This window comes from Crocodylus porosus, unplaced genomic scaffold (genome assembly GCF_001723895.1).
Source record: "Crocodylus porosus isolate Cpor-Errol unplaced genomic scaffold, CroPor_comp1, whole genome shotgun sequence".
Classification (NCBI taxonomy): Eukaryota; Metazoa; Chordata; order Crocodylia; family Crocodylidae; genus Crocodylus; species Crocodylus porosus.
In genome coordinates this window covers 8,960,097-8,985,095 of record NW_017728924.1, presented here as the reverse complement: position 1 = coordinate 8,985,095, position 24,999 = coordinate 8,960,097, and the positions used below count along the sequence as shown (strand labels likewise).

At 42.9% G+C, this 24,999-nt stretch overlaps 1 protein-coding gene across 2 annotated transcripts in view; it reads left to right on the top strand.

The window, feature by feature from the left end:
- Nucleotides 1–23,656, top strand: part of LOC109313632 (gamma-aminobutyric acid receptor subunit beta-4) — a 132,151-nt gene extending 108,495 nt beyond the window's left edge. The window contains exons 4-9 of one of the 2 annotated variants that reach the window (XM_019540282.1): nucleotides 657–877; nucleotides 14,221–14,303; nucleotides 18,610–18,747; nucleotides 20,058–20,210; nucleotides 22,244–22,488; nucleotides 23,074–23,656. In XM_019540282.1, coding sequence (XP_019395827.1) covers nucleotides 657–877; nucleotides 14,221–14,303; nucleotides 18,610–18,747; nucleotides 20,058–20,210; nucleotides 22,244–22,488; nucleotides 23,074–23,451 — 1,218 coding nt within the window. In that variant the 3' untranslated portion in view covers nucleotides 23,452–23,656. Of the gene's footprint in view, nucleotides 1–656; nucleotides 878–14,220; nucleotides 14,304–18,609; nucleotides 18,748–20,057; nucleotides 20,211–22,243; nucleotides 22,501–23,073 lie in introns of both variants that reach the window. The other variant, XM_019540281.1, reaches the window with a different exon arrangement.
- Nucleotides 23,657–24,999: the final 1,343 nt, after the last annotated feature.

The following is a 24,999-nucleotide window of genomic DNA, read 5'->3' as shown; positions in this document are numbered from 1 at the left end:
CCTATTAGGTGTTTGTTTTGTGTCTAGTTTGATGGGCTCTGCTCTTGGTTAGGGCCCCGGGGGCTACTGAAATGCAAAATAACCATTATACAGCCAAACTCAAGTCAGAGTCCCTTCCAAAGATCCAGGCTCTGGAACTGATATGGGAAGCTTCTATTGCCAGAGCTCCATTGGTACTGTGGAGATGAAGGCCATCAAAATGACTATTAATATTACAATTAAAAAAGTAACCGGGGTACACACAAGCCAGAGCAGTTTTGAGGTTTTCAACTCTCTGACATTTAGGAATGTTGAGCCAAAATTTGCATTTGTTGGCTTGTCCCCATCTTCCACCACACTGTGATATTGGTATTAAGGAGCACTGAGCAGAGCAGAGGAATAAATGGGTTGATGTACTGCTGCAGGCTGTATCCATCAAATGTTAAATCAGTGACAGCTCAAATCACTTCCTTCTCTAGAATGTTCATTCCTTTATCCTGGAGCTTAACTCTTTCAAAAAATGGCATAATTTCTATAAAACATCACGTGTGGAATTGAGGCATGTGGATGCAAACATTTTGGCATCCTAATAGATGTCTCCAAGGCAGCATTTTTGGGAAGAATGAGTAATGTCTCTCCTTTGGGACAGACTGACAGTTGGGTGTTTCCTCTCATAGGACTACACCATCACCATGTACTTTCAGCAGAGCTGGCGGGACAAGCGCCTAGCGTATAATGACCTTCCTCTAAACCTGACCCTGGACAACCGTGTGGCTGACCAGTTGTGGCTCCCTGACACATATTTCCTGAATGACAAGAAGTCCTTCCTACATGGAGTGACAGTGAAGAACCGTATGATCCGGCTCCATCCAGATGGGACTGTGCTCTATGGCCTAAGGTAAGTGTAGTAGGAGTTTTCATTATGTGCATGGTTATGAACACCATTGCCATTCATCTTATCACCTACCTCTCCCAAGATCCATTTTAAAAGAAGTGCCAGCCGGCAAGAGAGATTTGGTCAAGTGTTGCTCAGTTGTGTGTGTCTAAAATCATGTTCCACTCCAAAAGTCACTGCATTTTTTTATAGCTAAAATGATTTGAGGTAGATCAGTATTAGGGATGGAGGGATATTTGGGGCCCCACACCAATGCAGGCCACTTTCATTCAAGTTGCCTATTGTTTCCATTTGAAGCTCATATTTTCACTTGCTCATAACTCATTTAGATTAGAGATCAGATTAAATATTCCGGGTTTGGTCTCTGACCAGGACTGAGTATTTATGCAAAGTTTGAGCCAAATCAGTTTAGTCATTTTGAGCATGTGGCATTGCAAAAACATACTCTGCCCATTAAAAAAAATATTGCAACCTTTATTTTGAACATATCAGATGCCAAAATGACTAGGGATCGACATCTGACCCAGCTCAGCTGTTCTGCTAGGAGCTTTGCTGCAGCCCTGCTGCCAAGAGCTCCTCTCATTCTGGCTCCCAGGGCTAGAGTCCTTGACCAGCTCTAGCCCTGGGCTTATATGTCTTGCCCCCATCTGGTCAGGTGACTCCCTAATTGGCCCTTGCCACACTTGCAGGCTGCTCACTGAGCAGTCCCTCTTCTCTTAAAGTGACAGCCATACCAAGTGCCCTGTCACACCAACAGATTTATTTTGAAAAGGGTACCCCAAACTTTCCTATGTTAGAGGATGTTTCATATTTTGATGAAGTTTCCAGTACATCCCACTCTGTGGATCTCTGTGAGGATTCTATCCAACTTCACTGATAGGTCTATATTTATAACACACCAACCAAAAAAAAATGGTGGTCTCAACTAAGGTTGGCTACTTTGGGTTAAAATAACAATGAACACAAGACAATTTAAGCACCCGTTCGGGTCAGCAGCTTGAGTTCAAGCCTACAAGGAAGACTGACATCAAACACCTTGTTTTCTCTGACATTGTGATCTGAATTAGCCAATGTGGATTAGCCAATATGAATTAAGAATAGTTTTTTTGCAGCATGAAGATACAATTTGGGTATGCATACACCCCCAGAGGACCACACCAGGGAGTGCCACTTCACATGTGCTGCCCGTCAAAATGGACGTACACAAGTTTTGTAGAGCCATGATGGGTACCAATCAGTGACTTTGCTATCTTAGGTATGCTTATTGATACAGATAGGCACAGCACAACAGGTGGTTACATGGCATCCATTTTGGAGTGGAGTGAGTGCACTGTGCTTCACCAAAGCACTTCCTAACATGGTTTAAAGGTGTAGACATGACCCAAAGGTACAAAATGAAGGTGTTATTGTAGCAAATACCAGTGTGCCTGGACTAACTTAATCTGGATAGAATGTGTAACATTGCAGTGTAGTCATGGTGATGTAGGTGTTAGCTTGCACTGGCAGCCAACATTCATAGACAGCATCTCCAGAGGGTTTGGCTGTGTTTGCTGAAGACTATACCACCACATCTTAACTACACGTGTTATGTGTTCTAGCTAAATTAAGATAGCACATGTATGGTAGCACGTGCTACAGTTGCAAGTTCATTTTGTGTGTAGGCACATCTTAAGAGCCAGTAGTGCTCTTTGGACAGTGCCAAGAACAGCCTTGTACAGGCCACATTTACAGGTAAGACAATAGGGATTGCACCTGGGATAATGAGAGAGAAAATAATCAGATTATTCTCCCCCATTTCTTTAAGGTCCTATGCCCATGTTGGTTTACATGAGAGCTGTTCCTTTCCCTCAGCAGTATTCTTACCACGAACACTCTCCAAGGTGCTGAACATTTGCATCTCCTGTTGCCGTCAGCAGGAACTGCTGTCATTCGCTTCACATCATAGGTCTCGTCAGGAGATGCCTTTCTTCCTGTGATGAAAGTGCAGACTTCTGAGTGATAGCATGCCCCAGGGAACAGTTTAATAGATCCAGCCATCTTGTTCATAGAGATCTGGGTCATCATTTTTATAAGACTTCATCTTAGTTTCTAAATTTGCTTTTTGTGTTTTTGCTGCTACCAAGTACTTGTATCCACAAACATATTGGAGGACAATTTCAGGGTTCTTCTGAACATTGCCTCCTTGCTTCAGTTTGGGTTCTTTGGGGTTCTGTAGCATTTGATGGCTTATTTGATAAAACAGTTTAACACTTAGTTTCTCTCTAGTATGAAACCTGTTCTTGGTACTGACTATCTGTCTTGTGTTTCTCAAGGTTAGTTGTCTTGATCTTTTCTGCTATGTGCCAGTATTTGTTTTTGTCTTCATATCCTACCATCTTTCCTGCCCCACCCCCATCTAGGAGTTGATCCTGCAGTGAAGTTATTCATTGATGCTATTTGTTAGACTTCTGGTGTGTTGGTCATTCTCTTTGCAGGGCACTATGTCTCAAGCAAAGGAGTCTAAATTCATGGCAGGTTCTGTCTGAAACTGAAGCTGAGCTGGAACAAAAATTTGACACAAATACCTTAAAACTGATGTGGGAATGCAGAAAGTTATATTCTAGTGGCTTTATCCCTGTGATGTTTATGCTGTGGTGCAGGGATCAGCAATCTACAACCTCTGGAGCCTTTGAATCCAGACTCTGGAGCTATAGCTTCAGTGATAGCTGCTAGGGGAGTGAGGAGGCTCTGTCTACCCCACACCACACTCAGGTGGCAGGGTGAGCAGTGGAGACAGCCAGGTCATAGTGCCTGTTAACCTCAGATTTGATCTGGGTCATTCCAGCTCCCTACCAGAAAACTGGTACATCCAGCAGAAAGGCTCAGAATAAACCACCAGGGACCCAGTTATGGCCCACCAGAATTAATGAGAGCTCTGCTCTTAACTTCAGAGAGACTAAGACCAGGTTCCAAGATACTATTTGTTTTCATGAGTAAATGAAGTCTTTTATTTTCCCCAGTTGCTCATTGTGAAAGTCCCTATGTTGGAAAGATGCACATGTGCTTGCTTTGATACATTTAAGAGATAAGTGGATGAAGGGGATGCAGCACATGTAAGATCATCTCATGAAACCACTTAATACACAGCATCTGACAAAAAGCTTACTCCAAAACTAACTCGCTTTGGTTTGGATCAAAGGCTCATGGCAGTCACCAACAAGTGGAACTAATTTAAAGAAATGTTTTGTGTCAGAAGAGGTGATTTTGGGGAGAGAAGTTTCTTAGGAGTCAACATGAGATCTGGTCTTGTCTAGCTCCTTCATTAAAAATTTAAGAGATGGCATAACCAGCAGCTTAATGCCATTCAGAGGTGACACTGAACTGGGACAGAATATCAAATATGACAGAAGGAAGAGGCATTGGGTGAAAGAGGAGAACCCTAAAAGAGTTGAACAGGAAAATAATAAGATATGATTCAGTGTGGGGGAAATAATACAAATAAATGGGGAGAATAAGCTTGATTTAGCTGGCTGGAAACAACTTCTTCACTAGCTGTTGAAACAGCTTTCTTTTTTTTTCTCTTCTTTTTTTTGGAAAATTTGTTTCTAACAATGTTTTTCTTTAATTTATTTCCAGATTGTATCATTTTTCAATGAAATATCCATAGGAAAAAATTTAAAATGGGAACTTTTTTTCCATAGAATAATTCTAAAATTTCATTTTGAATTGTATTTATTTTGTATGTGTTTTTCACACACATATTTTTATTATTTTTCATTATGTTGAGGCATTATGCACCAATGTTAGTGCTGACATTTCAATATGATGCATATTAGTTGAAACATCCTATTTATTATATTTTTTAAATAATTTAAAACAGTTGCAATTTAATACTGATTGAAATACCCTTTTTAGATAAAAGTATCTCCTATTTTAAAGAAAGTTTTATGCTTTTATTCAAATAACAATGTCACAAAATCATTGCAATCATTATATTATTTAATTCCATTAATATAAATCCATACAATATCATTCTTAAAAATTCTAATATGAATATTTTGGGGTTTTTTGGAAAACTAATTTTGCAGGAAATTTTGAAACCATTTGGATGTGTTGTGATTAAGATTGAAAACAAGTTTTAAATTCCCCTTAAATAGATATTCCTAGCTTTGATTATCTCTAATTTCAAAGTTCCTTGACTTCCAGTGATAGAGAGCTGTCAGGGCTGCAGGAGGAAGAAGTGCAGCTGAGAGTGGGCAACAAGTCAGATGCAAAGCTGGACTACTAATCAGCCTGAGGATTGTCTTCTGAACAGCCAAAACAATGCAGAGTGATTTGACCTTAAGACTGAAAACCTCTGTGGAAATACTAAGGGGCATCCTCACAAGCAAAGATTTTTTTTTTTGGAGAGGGGGGGTGGTTATGACAGAATAGCGTTTAGTGCATTCTGAAGAGAGAACATCGGAACTGCAACTTATTTGTAGTTTGAGGCATGAAGGAAAAGTTTCTGTGAAAGATGGTTTATAACATTTCGCTATCATCTCTTTAAAGTGAATTTGTGTATCTGTGTATGTGTGGTCATATAGACTGCAGACTAAACACACCTGCTTCCCTACTCATAAACACAAATGAGCATGCACCCACATACACAAGTCCAGGCACATTGCCATTTTATGTTAGGAGAAATAAGGAAATAAACTCACCTCAAAGGGCTGAGGCTAGAAAAGGAGCACACTGCACCTTCCTATCTGAACAATGCAACCTGGGCTGTCTCCTTGCAAATCAGCATGCTCCTCCAGAGGCCCAGATCCTTCCTACTACTCTTCCATCCCAGACCTATCTGCAAAGTATAGATTCCAGTGCTCTCTGTTAGCTCCAGTTCCCAATCCATCGCGCAGTTTATGGCCACTGGTGCCTAGATTGCCATGGGGCTATAATGAGGGCCAAGCAAGTTTGCACTGATCATGTGGCCAGCACCCCTCTCAGGAGCTCTAGGGAGCCTGTTTCATTTTGGCCTCTCAAGGGTTGAGCCTTCTGCCTCATCCTAGAGGAACACCCCTACATTGTTCTTTGATCTCTTTACTCAGAGCCTTTGACTCTTCCTGCTATCAGAGGCCAGCAAAATAGTTGTACTGTTGCCAGTTGAAGGCACTGGTCTGGGAAATGAGAAAGGGGCAATTCAGTTGTCCACATGGCCTTCTGAGTGCTAGTGTAGGAGATCTGACATGACTTTTACTAGGCTCTGTCTATTCTCTTACTTCTGCAGGCAGAAGCAGAAGAAAACATATCAGAGCTCCCCATCAGAAGCAACACACCAACTCAGCCTGAGGGGCTCCATTAAACAAATATCCCAAGGCCCAGCAGCTGAGTCAGAGCCCATATTGCATCATAAAATCCTGCCAGGCTTCATGAAGCATTGTTGCACCATGAAGTTCTCAGAAAAGCCTGCTCCTGAAATGCTAGGACAGCTCATTGAGAGAAATTTGTAGGGACACAGAAAGGGATTCAGGAAAAGTGACTTAAACTCATCACGGGGCTGAGAGTAGACACATCATGAAAAGAGCTATTGTCAAAGCTATCATTTGGGTTTGGTTGCAGGCTAATGTCAAGGGAATGAGAAAATTCCCATATTTGGAGTGGCACAAGGAGCACAGTTACAAGCAAGGAATGATGCATAAGAAAAGTAAAATATAAGTGAAATGTCAGAATAGTTTTCCAGAAGATGAAGATAAAATCCCAGCCCTGAAGAATAAATTGTCAGGAGCCAGCCTGGAACTGGGGGATGGGAACTCAGAGGATCCCACAGATCCTGCCCACCTCTAATGTCCACGATGCCATGAAAGAGGGAAACCAATATAGTTGGAATGACTAACCCATAGCAGATATTCTGCAGTTGTTGTCAACTTGCAGCATTTTAGTCACTGTAGAGAAGGTCTCTTGCTAACTCATGCTGGGTATTATGAAAGAATGCCTTAGGTTAGACACTTTTCTTCACAAAAAGTAATTTGGAAAATGTACCTTTCACCTCGTGTTTAGTGCTGTGCTTTTCCAGACCCTTTTACCACGGAGGTCCAGCAATGGACTTCAGTGTACATCTGTTGATCCCCCAGGATATAATTCATGGGTCTTTATTGTTCAGTCAATTCCTCTTGGCCCCAATATTCCCCATCCTCTGCAATTTGTAGGAATCTAGAACTGGGAAGGGATCTCCTGAATCATTGAATCCAGTCTCCTGCTGTCTGAGGCAACCATGCCATATAATCCCTTTCATAAATTCATACTACATTTCATCCAGTATGAATCCAGTGTGAATGTCCCTTGATCCTGAAAGTGCTTGCCTATCATGTGGTACTTTGAAATGGCACAAAGGGGCTGAGTAGGATGCTTGACTCACTGAAACATACAGCCTCAGGGGATTTGGGGCTGGACTCTGAAGAAACCAGCCCCAATGGATTGTTTTCACCTGTTATACCAATGCGCATTGGTCCAGAACCACTTGTGTTTTCCATTTTGATTCCTTTGCATGCTGTACATTTACAAAGAAAGCACACATGGCATTCACTTGAGAAAGGAAGGGGAGCATAGTCAAACTGTGTTGGAAGTAGGGAACACACTTTACACATGTGAAGTCAATGCAAACACTTGCAAGCTTTTGCCATGCTGCTGATTGTGGTATGATGTACAAGGATTTGCAAGGAATATATTAAAGAAAAAGCAAAATTCACTAGTGATTTATAAAACTACTGGGCCTTTGGAAGTTGCTAATGGCCAAGTAGAAGATGACATTTTCTAGCACATTCTTATAAAATGACTTCAAAAATTTTAGGACTTGAGTATTTGAATGTTTTCTCAATCAGCAAAATGTGACTTTTGTCTGGTCCACCCACCTCATTCACTCTACCCTACTCAAAAGCCTGAGGTTAGCCCTCACATGTCCCACTTATGGACCTGTTGCTTCTGTGTCTCCTTCCAACTGCCGATGCTAACATCCCTGTGCTTCTTATGTCTTTGTCCTTAAGGGATTGTACTGCCTTTGTTTTCTCAAGAGAACTGAAATATAAGAAGTTGCTAAAAGGAGCTTGTGAGGAGGTTTCTTAAACTGGCTTTTGCAGGCAGGCTTTGCTCCCTAAGGAGCTCCTCACTAGTCTTCCCAAATAAAACCAGTCTTTTAAACAAAGAAAATAAGCAAAACAAAACTATGCTGTCCTGTCTTGGGTGCTGTGATGGGAACCCCTTTGGCTGTGACCTTAGCACAGCAGGCTGACCCCTCCATGCAGCAAATTGTTCGGTGCACATCTTGCTTCCTTTTCTGCTCTCTCTGCTCTCTCCAGGGAAGTTTCAAGCTTCTCGTGGGATACACCCTCATTATCCAAAGGCCCTGCAGCTGGGCTCTCTTAACAGTGTTGACTGTTTCCTCTTACAGGGGACAGGCTGCCCTGTTACAGAGCTAAAAAACCCCAAAACATTGTTTCTTTGACTGGTCTGTGTATGAGGGCTTGTACCAATGCCTGACTGAAAAAAAGCGATACATGTGAAACAAACTGAGAGTGCCTTTTGCTCTTTTTGATTCAAGTCCAATTGTCTTAGTTTCTTTCCATGGAAAGATCCACAATCCCCTTTATAAGTCTGGTCCTGCTTATTTTGAAATCAGTGGTAGCCTGGGGCAGTAATTTGCCATTTGAATCTAACAGTTAATGGCTGTTTTTTCCCTAGCCACTTCATTAAGATGCAGAGAAAAAAATGGAAAATGAGAGCCCCAAGAATGTACCTGAATAAGTAGAAAGGAGAAGTTTTGTTGAGGGAGCTACTGTGATTGAGACATGAGCTAAAGGCACAGAGGGAACAGATGAGGCAGAAAACTGAGTGAAATTGGGATATGAGGCAATTCAGGGCTGTTCTAGGAAGTTGTCTGGAGCAGATGCTCTAGAAATTATCCCAGGCTTTAGATTTTGAGACCAGCATAGGCAAAGACTTGAACATGGCAGTCTTATAATACTGGTTTTGAGTGTTTCCCTCCATGCCTGCAGCCTTAAGTAATCACTCTAAGAAGCCATTAATAAACAAACAGCACAAAGAAGGATCAGAGAAGGAAAATAAATGGTTGATATGGGCGGTGGGTATTTGTGAACTAAGTTTCTAAGACGGGGAGCCCTTAAGTGATCAGTTTTATGATTCAGGAGTCCTGGCAGAGCTACAATGGAGATGAGGCAGTCCTCCTTACTGCTCTCAGCTCATGAAGATAGGGTAAGTAATGGAAAAAGGAAATTGAGGTGGCTCTTTCCCCTTCCTGTCACCCATACATAGAGCCTAATAATCCTCTGTCCAAGTTAGTGATAGGAAAAACCCTTTAAAGATTCCATTTGCCTCTTCCCACTTGTTCCCAGTGCTTTTTATAATTTTGTCCAGACTTCTTATCTAATGAGAATCTAATGAAAAAAGGCTCCCTTGTATTATTGCTGTGAGTTTTGGTTCTCACCTAAGCAGGCAGTTCAATAAGTTTCCCTGAATGCAGCAGGCAATGAGGGCACCTGGCAAGTCATAGTGAGAGAACAGCCTCTCTTTTCTACTTTACAGAAATGTCGGTGATGAGAATATGAGAAGAAAGGGGTTTAAGTGGGCATTCCATTAAGGTTTAGTTCAAGCTCTGGCTGGGGAATAGTTCAAGGTGTAACAAATCAGCAGCTACCAAGGCACTTCACTGGTGTCACCAGCTTTTATGCAGTGGCCTCTCATAGCTTCATGGCTTCTGCTCCAAAATATTGTGCTTCTGTTGCTTGTACTGAAGAACTATCAGCATCTGCTATCAAAATATAGTGTCCATGACGCACAGTCCATTAGAGGGCAGTGGGGACACACACACACTAACCACATTTTTTTTGGTCTGAACTGCTCAACGCATCCAGAGATTAGATCCCCCCTTTAAAATAATCTGCAATTTTCCTACTGCCCCATCTACTCAAAATGTAATGTGTGCATGTTGCCAGCAATGTAAAGAAATGGTAGCTCTGTTTCCTCCTTGCTGTTTTGCAGAGTGACTACATAACATCATTCCCATGGAAGGGCAGAACTATATCTTCCTCCAGAGGGGATGGGGTGAAAGGGGTGATGATTTGAAGGGATAGGGTAGCAGGGGAGATCATGTCTAGGCAGTGCTTGTGGCCACTGAAGGACTGTGAAAGCAGGTCATTTCACTGTGCAAATTACCACTGAGTTCCTTCCTTCCTTGGTACTGGGTATCCAAGTAGGAAAAATTTTACACCACAACCATTTTGAATATATTTTTAGGGAAAGATACAGTTTGGCAGCATTCCAGTGCCTAACTCTAATGTCAGGGGGAAGGTGACATCCTTCCCTCTGGTTTTCTCCAGTCCCTTTCTCTGCCTTTCTCTTTTGTCATTTCTCCTGGAGGCACTGCTCTCTGTCTGTAACTATCACGGTAGGATGGGTTTGTTGTCTTTCTCTTAGATTCCTTTCTTACAGAGTGAGGCTCTGCCCCTCCTCTGATTTATCTTTTAACTTCTCATTCTTTTCCTGCTTTCCTGATATCTCTTTTTCATCACTACCTCTCATGACCCCTCGTGTTATTTTCCTTCCTTCCTCCACTCCATCCTGTCATCTCCCCTATCTGTTCTGTGGCCCTTTGCCTCTCCTCCCTTCCCACACTTGCTGTCATCCCTCCCAATCCCCCACATTTTCGTCCTTTTGCTGTCACCCTTTACTACTCTTTCAACAGACAGCCTTTCAATAGTCCTTATTAGACAAACATTAGAATGTCTGTCTGCCTGCCTGTTTCATCTCCTATGTGAAACGCATTGCATCGACCCAATAAACAGAGTGTTGTTGAACATCTACACCTAACACAGTACTAGTCTGATGGCCTTGGATGCCAGCCTGCCTTGCTTGCAGAGCATGTACAGTATGGGCTGGGGTACAGTGAGATTGCTAGTGTGCCTAGTCCTGCTCTGGACCATCTGTGGTTATGAGAGGAGAATGAAGTTTCCTAGTTCCCTCAGCATTTCATCTCCTGTTTGAGATAGCCAACATGGAAGGGGCAGTGGCTGTTTCTACATGAGATGCTCACTGCACAGTAGCTCATTACAACTGCACAGTAGCACCACATGGCACTAATGCGGTAGTAATGAGCTATTGCACAGTCAGCATAATCAGAAAGCTGTTCAGGGATGCTACTGTACAGTAATGCTGCTAAGTAAAATCTCTTTAGCCTATGGGGTGCAGGTTGCCAACCCCTGCTTTATATTAGGTAGCATTGTGCCTCCAAGTTACCATGGTACCACGTACCACACACTACCCAGAGACAGTGCAAGTATCTGAGTGACTCCTCCCTCCCCTCAAAAAGCGTGTCTGTACTTTTAGGACCTGGCTCAGTACCAACTGAAGTCAACAGGCCAGCTGTCCAAATCAGGCCTTTGGCTTCTGTCAGTGTGCCAATATAGGTAACCCATTTGGCTCAGTCTTCCATTTTGTCTGCTCTGTTCAATAAAGAAATTTTACTTAGCCTGCCAAACTGGGAAGGTGGCAACAATCAGCAGTTGAGGAAAGCAGTGGGAAATGGAATTGCTGGTGAGGGAGGTAGTGGTGGCAGCCAGGTGACAAGCAGCAGCAAACTGAGCTGCATTCATTAATTGCTGACCCTTGATATGAACATTCACCTTTCTGGTTGTACCATCAGTGACAGTAATTCAGGAGAGGAGTAAAAATTGTTTCATGGAGTCCAGATGGCACAGTCAGAGGGACCCCAAGACACGCATTTGAAAAGCAAAAGAATTCCCACCAGCTGCTGGGGCAGAACTCTGAGTCCACCTGCTCTCCCTTCAGTCACTTAGGTAACATCACAGCATGGGAGGTGAGCAGGACAGGTCACAGCTGACCAACTTACTACCTGGTTGTAGGCAGTCAGCAGGTCACACACCTGCTGGCCAGTCAAGGACCTGTGATTTTATTTGTAAGGAAGAGGAGCAATTGTCTGATACTCTGAAACCAATATAACCTTTATTCCTGTTTACCTCACAGGAATGAACATCCCCACATATTAAAATGGAAAGACATTATTTGATCAGACTTGGAAGGTCAAATCCTGCATAAGTTACCTTGGTATAAATCTAGCATATACCTAATCAAATCAATGGTGCAGCTCCAGAGTTATGCTGATACCAGCAAGGACATGATTTGGCCTCCGGAGTGCTGCATCCCTAGCACTCCATGCCGTGTTCTTTATTGGAAACCAGCACTGCAGGTGATGGCTGAGTTGTGATGCAAGTCTGGAGTTGTGCTGTGAGCCTATGCCAAGATCAGAGCGTGTTTCCCCTCAGTGCCCTTTGTTTAGGCAAGCTAGACAGACAGTGATCTTGGACTGGACACTATGCAAGGTTTTAGCCCACCAGCTCCTGTAAATTGGGTGGACAATCTTTGTTTAATACATTTTTACAGCTTACACTGTAGGGAAAACAAAGAATACATTTGTGGATGCTGTTTCCCATGGGTGTGGTATAATATATACAGTGTGTGCTGAGTGCAGCGTAGGGATGAGTCATACCCAGCCACAAATCTGCCGTCTTGGTGTATGCCTGCATTGGCCACTGTTCTGTCCCCCAGGCATCTCCTAAAGAGGTTTGGGTCCCCCATGGGTATTTATTGTGCCTGCTCCCTTGTGATGTCTTATGAACTCTAATGAACTTGTTCGGAAATAATAGGATTTGGAGAGAAATTGTCTTTCCAGCTCTTTTACTGGAGGTGTGAATCTTGAATACCATAAAAACAATAGATTAAATGTAGACTCTGCTGTGATTGTTTGGGACTGGATTGCACCGCCTTCCCCCTTTAAACCAACTTTTAATTTAAAGTGTTACTACCTAAGTTCCTTCCAGGCTAGTTGCAATGTTGTATCTAGACCCAGGGAGGATATATATAAATTTCCTCCATCTCTTTGGGTCTATTTATAGCACAGCAGGCAGTGGCAAAGGCTCTCCTCAAAGCTTCATCTTCTACAAACAGTCTCTGCAGACAGCAGAGAGATAAATTTAACATGCAAGATTTCTTAAAGAGACAGCTGTTCATTGATGCGCGTGCTCTCTGTTCCCCTCCATGTGCATCCATGACTCAGTTGAGTGTTATCACTCTTTCCTTTGCCTCCCCTAACCCCCTTTACCTCTTTATCAATCCTCTTCTCTTGTTCTAGCTCTTTTCTCTTCCTTATTGATTTTTTTGGATTGATCTGAGTCTCCTTTTCTCTGGTCTCTCCATCTGCCCAATGACAAGGCTCAAAGGATAACAAAGCTTTCCCGTTAATAGTTCAGTAGTTATGCCTGCATCATAAAAAATGTGTTGCTTGATTAATGCCTTCCAGATGGTTAATTGAGAAAGGGGAGAGGGAACTGATCCTTCCCTGCTAGCTACTCTCACACATGCATGCTGCATGGAAAGGAGATTGCATTAAAAGAAGACTGGGAGATTAGGTGAGAGGCAGAAATTCCAGTGTGTATGAGGACAGAGTGGGGTAATGGCAATGCCACGGGATGAATTACTCTGTTCCAGAAATCTTGCATAGGGTCACAGCATGCAAATGTATTCACCCACACCTTTTCAAATGGACAGCCACATGCTCATGGACTCTCCCAGCCCCACATCAAGACACGGTGACAAAAATATACATGTGTGTTTAGGAAAAGACGTGTGCACACTTGCATCAAAATCCCAAATTCCAAACTGCTTGGGCTACACCAAATTTGTGCGTAGAATTGTGAACCGAAAGACAAGGAAACATGTAATTCATTATAAAGAAAGGTCCAGATAGTGGCATTTGGATATCAGACCCCATGACAGAAAGGCAGATGAGATGGATTAGGGTGAAGAGTGGTAGATCAATAGAATAGGGTGGGTGTCATGGGGACTGGGAAAGGATGGATGGAAGGATAGATAGATATTGTGATAAATTATTCCTCCTCATACCTCACTGCAGAGCAACTTAATCAACATACACATAAATATAAAAGACAAATATATTATCTCTCTTGCAAACAGAAGCATCTCTTTTTCCCTCTCATTTCCAAAGCTCTGCCTACTCTTACTTTTTTTGTCTCTGTCTCTGTCTCTCTCTCCGTCTATATACGAGGAGAAAACATTATGCCTTCCCCTCACCCCACTGCACCTTTACTAAAGATACAGCCTTGATGACGTGAGTCATGAAAGATTAAACCAGGCCATTGAGGGTAAGGTTTAAGCAATGTGTTCTGTCCTCCACCCCATACATCTACCTCTCCTCCACAACGGCTCTCCCCGGTTACTATGGAAACAGCAGCCCCTAATGCTGCCTGACTTTCATATCTTCCTTTATTTTTTTCCCCTTTCAGAATCACCACCACAGCTGCTTGCATGATGGATCTGAGGAGATACCCTCTGGACCAACAGAACTGCACACTAGAAATTGAGAGCTGTGCGTATGCCTCGTGCCTTCCACTTCCATCCCTCCCAGTCCCCATAAGAAGTACTGCATACGTCATAAGAAGGGGGAAAACAGGGGATCCCCTGCATGTTATTTCAGCTTTCCCCTGCTCCACCCATGTGTACTCCATGCTGTTTTTCACTCAGAGCTGCTTGAGATCTGCCATCATCTTCACCCTCCCCACTTGTGTAGCATTTGTTCTCTGCCCCAGACTGGGCCCTGTGAGTGCCATACCCAGTTATCTCATATATTGTACCTGGGCTGGGGAGAAGGAAAGAGTCTGGCCTGGTTGCTTCAGTCCCCCACTTAAAGAATGAGAGGCACAGGTGAAAACCCAGAAATGAAAAGTCAAGACGGTGTGGGGAAATGGGACTCCAGCAATAGGGCAAGAACTAAAATCTTTCCGTTGTGAAGCCATCCTTAACACCAGTACCATTTCACAGCCAGGTGAGTAGTTATCCCTTTCTTATAAAAAATGCACTATGGTTTCCAACAGGAATAGTGCAAAATGCTGGGTCTCACCATAATGGTGATGTAGTGATTACTTTGTATTTCCTATAAGAATGGTCCCAATGCATCCACAATGTAAAACCTCCATCTTGCCTCATAACTATTTCTATGTCAGTAAGTCCCAGGATAATGGAATGTAAATTAGGTCCTGCTGGTGGTACTAATGATATATCATATCTGGCACCTCTCGGTATTTTAAGGATACTTTGCAGTTTAACCAAGAAAACAGGAAGCAGAGAATTACCCACAACTCCCCATCTCATGATTTTGCTGTCAGTGGAGTACTATCAGTCCAATTTGTTAGAGTCAGCACTTTGGTTTTCTTTGCAGTATTTGTAAAACTCATGCAGAGGGTGGAAGAGACAACATTTATCTCCTGAACGCTTTTGCCTTTTATGTATTTGGCAAATTGGAAATCAAAATGGCTCCATTTCATTTACTTCCTTATTTGCATGCCAACGTGACTGACGATGTCAGGAGCACAGCTCTGGAATTGTAGCATTCTTTATTTTATGTCCAAGTGCTACATAAACAAAGGTTCAAAAACCACCAAAATAGCTCATTCACAGTGACACAGAAATGGATTTAAAAAACAGAGTACACAAGTAGAATCCGGAAGACATTCATGTCTACCACAGCTGCTTATGCCAACTGCAAGATAGGTTAAATTTGGGGTATCAACTAAGTATTCATGTAAATCTAATAAATACTTGTCCACCTGTAACTCAGCCAAAAGAAAAGAAACATGGTTTGGACTGACTGCATGGAGAAAGACTGTAGTGGTGCATCTCTGCATCATGTAACATGTCACTTTGAGAACCATTTGGGATGTGGTTCCAGAAAAATGCTTCTGCCTTCAGTCCTATCACCAGCTGCAGCTCTGCTAGCCTCTCCTCCTCTAATCCACTAAGTCTGTAATAATGTGGTCTTGTTGCAAAAACCATGCCCAGTGATGTGGGAAGATCATGGCAGGACAGTTAGAGAAAGCAATCTGAATTATTTGATAAGCGTAACTCTTCCAAACAAAATGCGTTCGGATATGGCCAAATTAAAAGTTCTACATGTAGGTACAAAGAATACAGGCCATCCCTACATTATTGTGGAGTATGTCTGGAAATAGTGATTCTGAAAAAGATGTAAGGGCCATAGTGGATGAGCAACTTAACACTAACTTCCATTGCAATGTAGTGGCAAAAACAGCTGGTGTGGTAAAGCAGGAGAGTAGGGGGTAAATAAATAATTTCACTTCTATATATAATATTAGTAAAACTAGTAGTAGAATGTTTTGTCCAATTTTGAGGTCCACATTTTAAGATGGATTTTGTAAAATTGGAAATTGTGTAGGTAAGATCCACAGAAATGACTTGAGGGCTAGAACTACTGTTTACAGTGATAAGAGACTTAAAGAACTCAACTACTGTAGTTTATCAAAAAGAAGAATGAGGGGTGACTTGCTTGTAGTTCATAAGTACTTCTACGGGAAGCATTCACTGGGTTCTAAAGCGCTCTTTAATCTAGTGGTAAAAAGCAGAACAAGGGCCAGGGACCAGAAACTCAGTCCAGAAAGATTCAAGTTAATAATAAGAAATTAATTTTTAACAATTGGGGGATTAACCATTGTAATCAATTAACAAGGAGAGTAATGGATTTGAAGACTTCTGATGTTTCTTGCTGTCTTCAAATCTGCTTTAGCCAGACATGAGCACAGGTTATTTGATTCATTGCAGGGGGTGACTGGATGGCATGCAATTGCCTATAATATAGGAAAATCAGATAAGGTGGCCTAACAGTTCCTTCTGACCTGAATCTCAGTGGATCTTTGGGACCTTATGACCTGACCCTGTGCCATTCAAGTCAATGGGAGTTGGCAGTGGGTGTGGGAACAGGGCTGTGCTGAGTAACAGGAATGCTGAGCCCTAGCTCATCTGCCTCAACAGTGACAATCCTTTTTTTCCCAAAATAGGGAAAAATAGTGAAGCACCATCTGGCAGGAGCACCATCCCCAATATCTAGAAACACGAGGCCATCAGTTAGTTTAGTGAACCAGATCCTCAACTGGGGAACATCCATGTTACCCCACTTGTGAGTTTGGTCCAATATTTGGAAAAAATGTTAGCACCTTTGAATACATGTAATAATGGGCAAATAATGGGCAAGACTTAGTAGTTTGCCCTAGTGCCACCTTTAGACATCTAAACTCTGCTGTGGAGGAGCCATATGCTTCCAGGGTTGGAAGAGGAGCTCAGTGTTTATGACCTATCTAACTTGTGGCTACTCTACTCCATTGCTTAAGTCAGCACTACCATAAGGTCATGATGGTGCCTGTGGACATCTGCACACCAAGCAGCAAACCACCCAGCTGGTTCCCTGAATATTGCCAGTATTAATACAGGCAACCCCCCGGTTAGAGCTCTTAACTAATTTCTGAAAAACTGAGCGTTAAGTTAAATGAGCATAAAGCAAAACCGAAAATTTTTGACAACCCAAGATGGTAACTGAAAGTGCTTTTAATGACTCAAGATGGCAACCGTGAGCATTATAACAAAACTTACTGAGTGCTAAGTGGAATCAGGTATCAATTTAAAATGCGTGTTATTGCAAAATAGCGCTAAGTGAAACAGCGTTAAGTAGGGCTGTGCTCTGCAAGGTTCCTGTTCTGCAGTGCATGTTATGAGCAAAGGCTGTCTTTAGATACAATAAGGTTAAGAATTAGTCTTTTGCAATGAGAAATAAAATTTCCTTTCACACTTCCTCTTAGAACTCATCTACACATGGAAGTGCTTCTCCCTGATCATCCCTGATAAACTGGTCCTGATTAACACCATTGCCAGTGGAAGGAATATCCACATATGAAGTCACTAAGAAAAAACAGTTGTTCTTTACCTTAATCTGGGTTTATTTTGTGTATAGAGAAAACCTAAGTCTCAAGATTCTGAGGTAAAAATAGGGCAGCAAAAAGAAGTGTGATCAACATGCTACTGAGACACTTACCTGTGTGTTTCGCTTGATGGCCTCTCTTGCTACAAGTTGGCAAATGCAGGATTGTGCCTGACACTACTCCAGGTTCTGCTTAGCACTTGTTACCTTGTGACTGTACATGCCACATCTTTCCCCTTCACAGGGCAGAATCGAACCTAAGGGAGTATTTATTTTAGGTTATTATGGACCCTCAGAGCTACCAGCTCCTCCTTGCCACTTGTAATACTAGTAATGCTCCTTAATCAAAGCATTCAGCTTCCCAGAAAATACTGTCAACTACTCTAGGGTCAAATTTTGACCAGAGTAGAAATGTCTAGAATCTAGGGAAATGTCCTAAATTCTAGATATTTTTTAATTCACCACATTGTTTGCTCAAATATTTTATTTAAACAGAGATTCTGTTTTCATGGTCCTTACCCAAAAAAGCAATATGTGATCTCCCCCTGCAGACACCTCATGAATGAAAAGCTGCACATATTGCTTTTAATACAAGCTTCTGATGTACACAAACCAGGAAGGATTGTGGGGCACAGGCCACAAATTGGAGAGCCAATCCCCATCTTCATCTTCTACTTCTGAATCTCAGAAGGACTAGGTATCTTAGCCATTTCTTCCCTTCTCCTGGTAGCTATTCTACTAATCGGGGGAAACATAAAATTCCCCCAAGAGGAGCCTGTGTTTACTATTTACTGATAAATGGGTTTTGTTTGGGTAAATTCAGTAAAAACAAAAAAGCATTATAAAAATGGAAGTGCTGCTTCCCACGACTTGTCAACTCAGGTTGCCCCTGTCTTCTCCACCCCTACAGACGGCTACACGGTTGATGACATTGTGTTCTTCTGGCAAGGAAATGACTCAGCTGTCACTGGGATGGAAATGCTGGAGCTTCCCCAGTTCACCATCATTGAGCAGAGACTGGTCACCCGAGAAGTGGTCTTCACCACAGGTAGGGTTCTTTCTAAAAGGCTTAAGGTGATATGTAATTATTCTTTTGGAAAAAGTCTAGGTGACTGCTTCTCTGACTTGGATGCTGAAGCACTTGCCTGGGATTTTTGAAGACAAGGGTCCTAATTTTGAATGCCCCTATGGAAACTTGGTTTCTCTGTTATGCCCACTGACTCTGATTTTTAGGTTCCTTAGAATCTGGACAGCAAGCAGTAAATAGTGCCATTTGTTAAAGTTATCCTCCAGGTTGCTAGCCATAATGCTGACTTCCCTCAAGCAGGGTCTCATCAGAAGGTTTTCACTTCAGCCTCCCTTTCCAGTGATTTCCAATTAGCTTTTGAATTTGCAATAGAGATCGCAAGAACGTGAATAATATTTCCTTAAGAAGGTGTGCAGCCTTTGAATGAGAAGTAAATCTGTTTGCGTTCATGATGAAAGGACATGGTGAGACTGCCCATCTGATGGTTTACCTATTGCTAATCTTGAAAGCTGGCCATGCTTGAATTTTGATTACAGCCTTTTTTAACTAGTAAGAAAACACCATGCCCATTATATAGACCACAATTTAAATCAGGGGCTCATTGTGTTGGGCACTGGAAAACCCTGTAAAAGTATAGATGATGATGATTGTTAAAAGGTTAGCTAGGCAACTGGAACAATTTTAAACAATTACAGATTTTTGCACGTCTGGTGTGCAGTTTCCCAATATGGATTGGCCTCTGTGGAAGTTACATGGGAAAATGAGATGTGCACCTACACAGACATTTTGTAGAAGAGACAGCACAAGAAGGTTGATGAATCAGCCATATTACATTCAAAGTCTCCCACCTAACCATGGACCTCATAAGTGTGTTAGTAATAGGAGTTCCATCTCAGCTGTGAAGACAGAGAGAATCCTTTTGGTACAGTCCAGAGTTTGCATAGGATGTCTAACATACAGTTTTACACTATATTGGAGTAGACTTTATTTTTTATTTTTCTGAGTCAATATGGAACCCAAGAGTTGAAATCTTCTGTCTTCCACTGCTTAAGGAAGAACCTGTGTTCTTTTGGTGCCTGCTTTTTGGTGGTTAAAGACCCAAACCTGTGGGCCCAAATAAGTATGCTCCAAATAGCTTCTTCCTGAAGGTGACTGAGTTTGCATCGTCTATGGAAGGACAAATACATAGGATTCCCCACTATTATTGCATGTAAGAGGGAGGGACCAGAATGACTCCTGGGTAATTCTTCTTCCTGCTCTTGCCTCCTTATTACACACACAGCCTTGGCCCTTCTGCCAAATGACATCTCTTCTCGGTATCTGATCGGCAGGTTCATATCTCCGTTTGTCCCTGAGTTTCCGGATTAAAAGGAACATTGGTTACTTCATCCTACAGACTTATATGCCTTCTATCCTCATCACTATCCTTTCCTGGGTCTCATTTTGGATCAATTATGATGCTTCTGCTGCCCGGGTGGCATTAGGTAGGTCTTTTCATGATATGCCCCACAAGGGTTTCCTTGGAGATGGGGTGGGCTAGGAGAGTAGGCTGTTTATGTTCTTTTTTTTAAAGAACCAACTATCACAATAAACACTTGCTGATCTTTCTGTTGTCACTTAATTGATCAAAAGGAGCAGAACCACAATGAATGCTGAAAGATCCAGTTCAAACATGCAGAGTTCCTTATCCTAACATCTCCACCACGTCCTGGTATCTGGGTCTTCATCTACAGTTATTGTAATGACTAGGTTGATGCTTCTTTTAGTGTGCAATGTCCCTGGTCAAGAGGCAATAAGATAAATGAACAAACTAAATATCTAAACACTGGATTACCTTTAATTGAGGCAGTCTCCAAATGTAGGCATAGAAGTCCTCTGCTTACAAATATTAGAGATGTAGTGGCATCTGCTGTCATCATCTCTTGAGGGTCAGTGTTTAAGTGCATTGCCCCAAGAGCAGAAGTTGTGGATATTTAAAAAGAGTGAGACTCTGAATCACAGTTCAGTCTCTGCTTTGAGGATATGAGGTAGGAAGGGTCAAATATAACTGGCTTATTGACAAGAAGGAGAGAAGAAAAAGTTACAGAGATAGCAGTCCACTGTCTCAATGGCAGCAGAGAGGTCACACACCTATTACTGGTATATCTCATTGAAAAAAAGGCAGTCAGTGACTTGCATCAGGGCAGTGATGAAAGACTAAGGAGAAGGGAGAACAGTAGAAGGTATGGAGCAAGGAGACAAAAAAACAAAGCCACAAAAATAAGCAAGAGGCATCAGGATTCTGGTGACAGAGTTGGAGGGAAAGAAACGAGATGAAGAACAGAGATCCAAGAGGTTTGGTTATGCCAACACTGAGTGGGGTGGTAGCTGGATACACGGGAGACTGGTAGATGATATGAAAATGGAGAGATAAGTAGGAGTTGAGGATAGAGACAGGAAAGACTTGAGACCCACACCAAATGAAATGATAAAACTGGAGACAAAGGACAGAATTTGGGGAATCACCAAGAGCTTGAGATGGATGAAGGAAGATGCAGGGACAGAGAACAAGTGATCATCAAGGGAGAAGAAGAACCAAGAGAGCTGAACTATGAAAGTGAGGAGAGAAGAAAAAGTTATAGAGGTAGCAGTCTACTTTCTCAAAGGCAGCAGAAAGGTCACATGCCTATTACTGGTATATCTCATTGAAAAAAGGCTGTCAGTGACCTGCATCCGGGCAGTGATGAAAGACTAAGGAGAAGGGAGAACAGTAGAAGGGATGGAGCAAAGAGAAAAAAAACCCAAAGCCACAAAAATAAGCAAGAGGAATCAGGATTCTGGTGACAGAGTTGGAGGGAAAGAAACGGAAGGTGCTAGTCTGAAGGAAGCCTATTTCAGGAGGGAAAATTCTGAGCAGGCTTGAAGGGGAATGAAATGACCGAAGGGGGAGGAAGTGGCTAAAGCTAAAAGAATAGGAGGCAATTAGAAAAGTAAGCAAAGTGGAAAGGAGGCAAGGAGAAATGGAGACAATAGAAGGGGTAGAGAGGCAAATACAAAATAAAAGAGATCTCAGAGTCATAAAGGACAGTGAGAGTGGAGAGTGAGGGATGAAGGTGAAAGCATGGTGTTCTCTGCCATACCAAACAGAGGAAGATGGGGAAAAGAATCTGCTAGGGTACTAAGGCACAGGAAAGCCAGAAGGGATGGTTACAGGTCATGTTGGTGATACTCAACTCTGAGCCTCCTCTGCCAATGCTCCCCTGGATAACTGACTCCTGTTTTATTTCCTATAGTGACTTGTAGCAAGACTTAGGACATAGAGCAGCTATAATTTTCCTTATTATCTTTCTACTTTCACCCCTTCCTGCAGCTTCTATTGCTGGAAGACCTTGTAACTGGAAGATGTGAGAGCTGTCTGACTGCAGCCAGGGCTCCCACATCTTCTCTCTGGCACTGCTCAGAGGGGTTGGTTAGAGCAAAAAGAGAGGATGATATGGAGTCATTCCATCTTGGTAACAGACATGCCCTCTCCTTGCAGGGGTCACCACGGTGCTTACTATGACCACCATTAACACGCACTTGCGGGAGACCCTCCCAAAGATCCCGTACGTCAAGGCCATTGATGTCTATCTCATGGGCTGCTTCGTTTTTGTGTTCCTGGCACTCCTAGAGTATGCCTTCGTTAATTACATTTTCTTTGGGCGTGGCCCTCGTCAGCAGAAGAAGCAGAATGAGAGGATTAACAAGGCAAACAACGAGCGCCACCGGTATGAAGAGAAGAGGGTGAGAGAGCAGGTTAGTTCCTTCCCTCTTTTCTCGCTGGAGAAAGCAGATGCTCTATCTTCATTCAGTCTGAGTGGGCTTGGGAGGGGCTATTCTCCCTTTTGTGAGAGGTGAACCTAGTCCCCTCATTCCTTAGTGCTAGACCATAGTGTGCTCCTTCACAAATGGAGTGGGGGGGGGGGGCAGGAGGGCCTACTCTCCTCCTGAGGTGCAAAGGAAATTCCTACTCCATGTTTGTTCTATTTGCCTGCTCCCATAGGCACCATCCTCTTCTTTGAGGACACAAGGCAGGGGTACCCAACGTGAACCAGGTGGCACTTTGCCCCCTGTATTGACAGAATACATTACAGAGCTGCATTAGTTTGTTACAAGGTAATGTAGCTTGTTCCTGATGTCCAGCAGTGATGGCTCATGCGTTCCAATCCAGAAGTCCAAGGCTCAACATCTGGCAGGTGACCCAACCAGTGTTGTTGTTACAGTAGAAAATAATCCAAATTATCCCAGTGGTCAGTGGAGTGACATAAAGGAAAAATCTGACCTGGTGTGTGCCCAGTTAACACTGCCCTCTCTCTTCCCCCATTCCAGGTTGATCCATACGGCAACATTCTCCTCAGCACCTTGGAGATGAACAATGAGCTGCTGGCCACAGACATGATGAGCAGTGTTGGTGACTCTCGAAACTCTGTCATGTCTTTTGAAGGCTCAGGAATCCAGTTCCGCAAGCAGCTGGCCTCTCGGGATGGCTTCGGCCACCACCTTACCTTAGACCGCCATGTACCACTGACCCACCATGCCGCTACCCGCAACCGTGCCAACTGCCGTCTCCGCCGGCGGTCATCTAAGCTGAAGCTCAAAATCCCAGACCTGGCAGATGTCAGCACCATTGACAAGTGGTCACGGATCATTTTTCCAATCACCTTTGGATTCTTCAACCTCATTTACTGGTTGTACTATGTAAATTGATGCCTGCAGCCTCCAAGAGAGATAGGGACAGACACTCAGACAATGACAACACAGGAGTGCTGTGGTCTTTTTGGTTTGGGTTTTACTCTTTGCTATTATTAGCATTTTCTCCTTTGGTTTGTTAGGTTTATTCTAAGCTTACTCTTCTCTTTTCAGCACATTTAGCAACACAGGGCAGGGAGGGGGTGGGGAGGGACAGGCAGGAAACCAGAAGAGGGGTCTTAATTCAAGAGAAGGCTGTTCTTGTCTCCATTTTGGTTTCTTGCTTGAAGGACTTCACCACTGTAAACACAAAACCAACCAACCAAAAAACCCTAAAAAGACAGAGAAGTTGTTAAAGAAAAAAGACAGAGTGGAAGTGGGGTGGGGGAGGGGGGGAGAATAGTTTATCTTTGAATGTGCTCACTAATGTGCTGCCCTCGCCTCCATTTTGCCACTGAACCATCATATCTTTCTTCTTCTCAGTATTAATAGTTTAATCTTTCATCTGCATCTCCTCTCAGCTTGTTTCCATTTATCCTCTCATGGATTCAGTGAGAGAGGGGAATTTCATTCCCATGATAATCTTTTCTTTTCTTTTCTTTTTGTTTCTTTCCTTTTCTTTTCTTTTCTTTCACTCACAAGTGTAAAATAATCTTTTAAACCTACAAACAAAAAAGAATATTTAGTTTGGAACAGCTGTGGCAGGACACAGGGAATTACTTGGGGTGGGAAGGGGAATATAGGGGTAGGGTGGGAGGGTGCATATAAAAAACAAAGGCACATTTGCAAGTTGCCTTTTTCCACTTTCAGGAGTTTGCAAGCTGTTTTTTCCGGTGTGAATATGAGAACATATGTGTGTGAGTCTGTTGGGATGTATGTTGGGATGTATGTGTGTGTGTGTGTGTGCAAGCATGTTTTCTGGGGTAGGGAGAATGGGAGGGGGGTTTTGTAATGTCTTTTATAGAAAGAGAACACAGGTGACATTTAACTGGCAGTATTTCTGGAGAAATAGCAGAGGTTTATGTGCATATTGCAACTTCAGAAAATTTGGGGGGGTGAGTCCCAGCCTGGGATAGAGTCACACAGTAAGGTACTGTGGACCATACAAATATATACTTATTGGGTATGGAGAGCTAAGTAGGAGTTGCCAAACATGTGCCTCTGTTCCACTGTTGGCATTTGAACACATTCTGACTAAGCTGAGACAGTCCTGAAATAGTTTCATAGTTAGTAGGGTCAGAAGGGACCTGAGCAGATCATCAAGTCTGACCCCCTGCCATGGGCAGGAAAAAGTACTGGGGTCAAACGACCCCAGCAAAGTATTTGTCAGGGTACGAGCCAGCACCACTTTGCTTGGAAGTTGGTTCCAGATCCAGCCACCCTGACCGTGAAGTAGCGCCTCCTGATGTCTAATCTGAATCTACCCTCTGCCAGCTTGTGACCGTTACTTCTAGTCAGTCCTGGTAGCGCTCGGGGGAAGAGGGACTCCCCCAGTGCCTGCTGGTCCCCTCTGACTAGTTTGTAACAGGCCACTAGATCGCCCCTCAGCCTTCTCTTCTGGAGGCT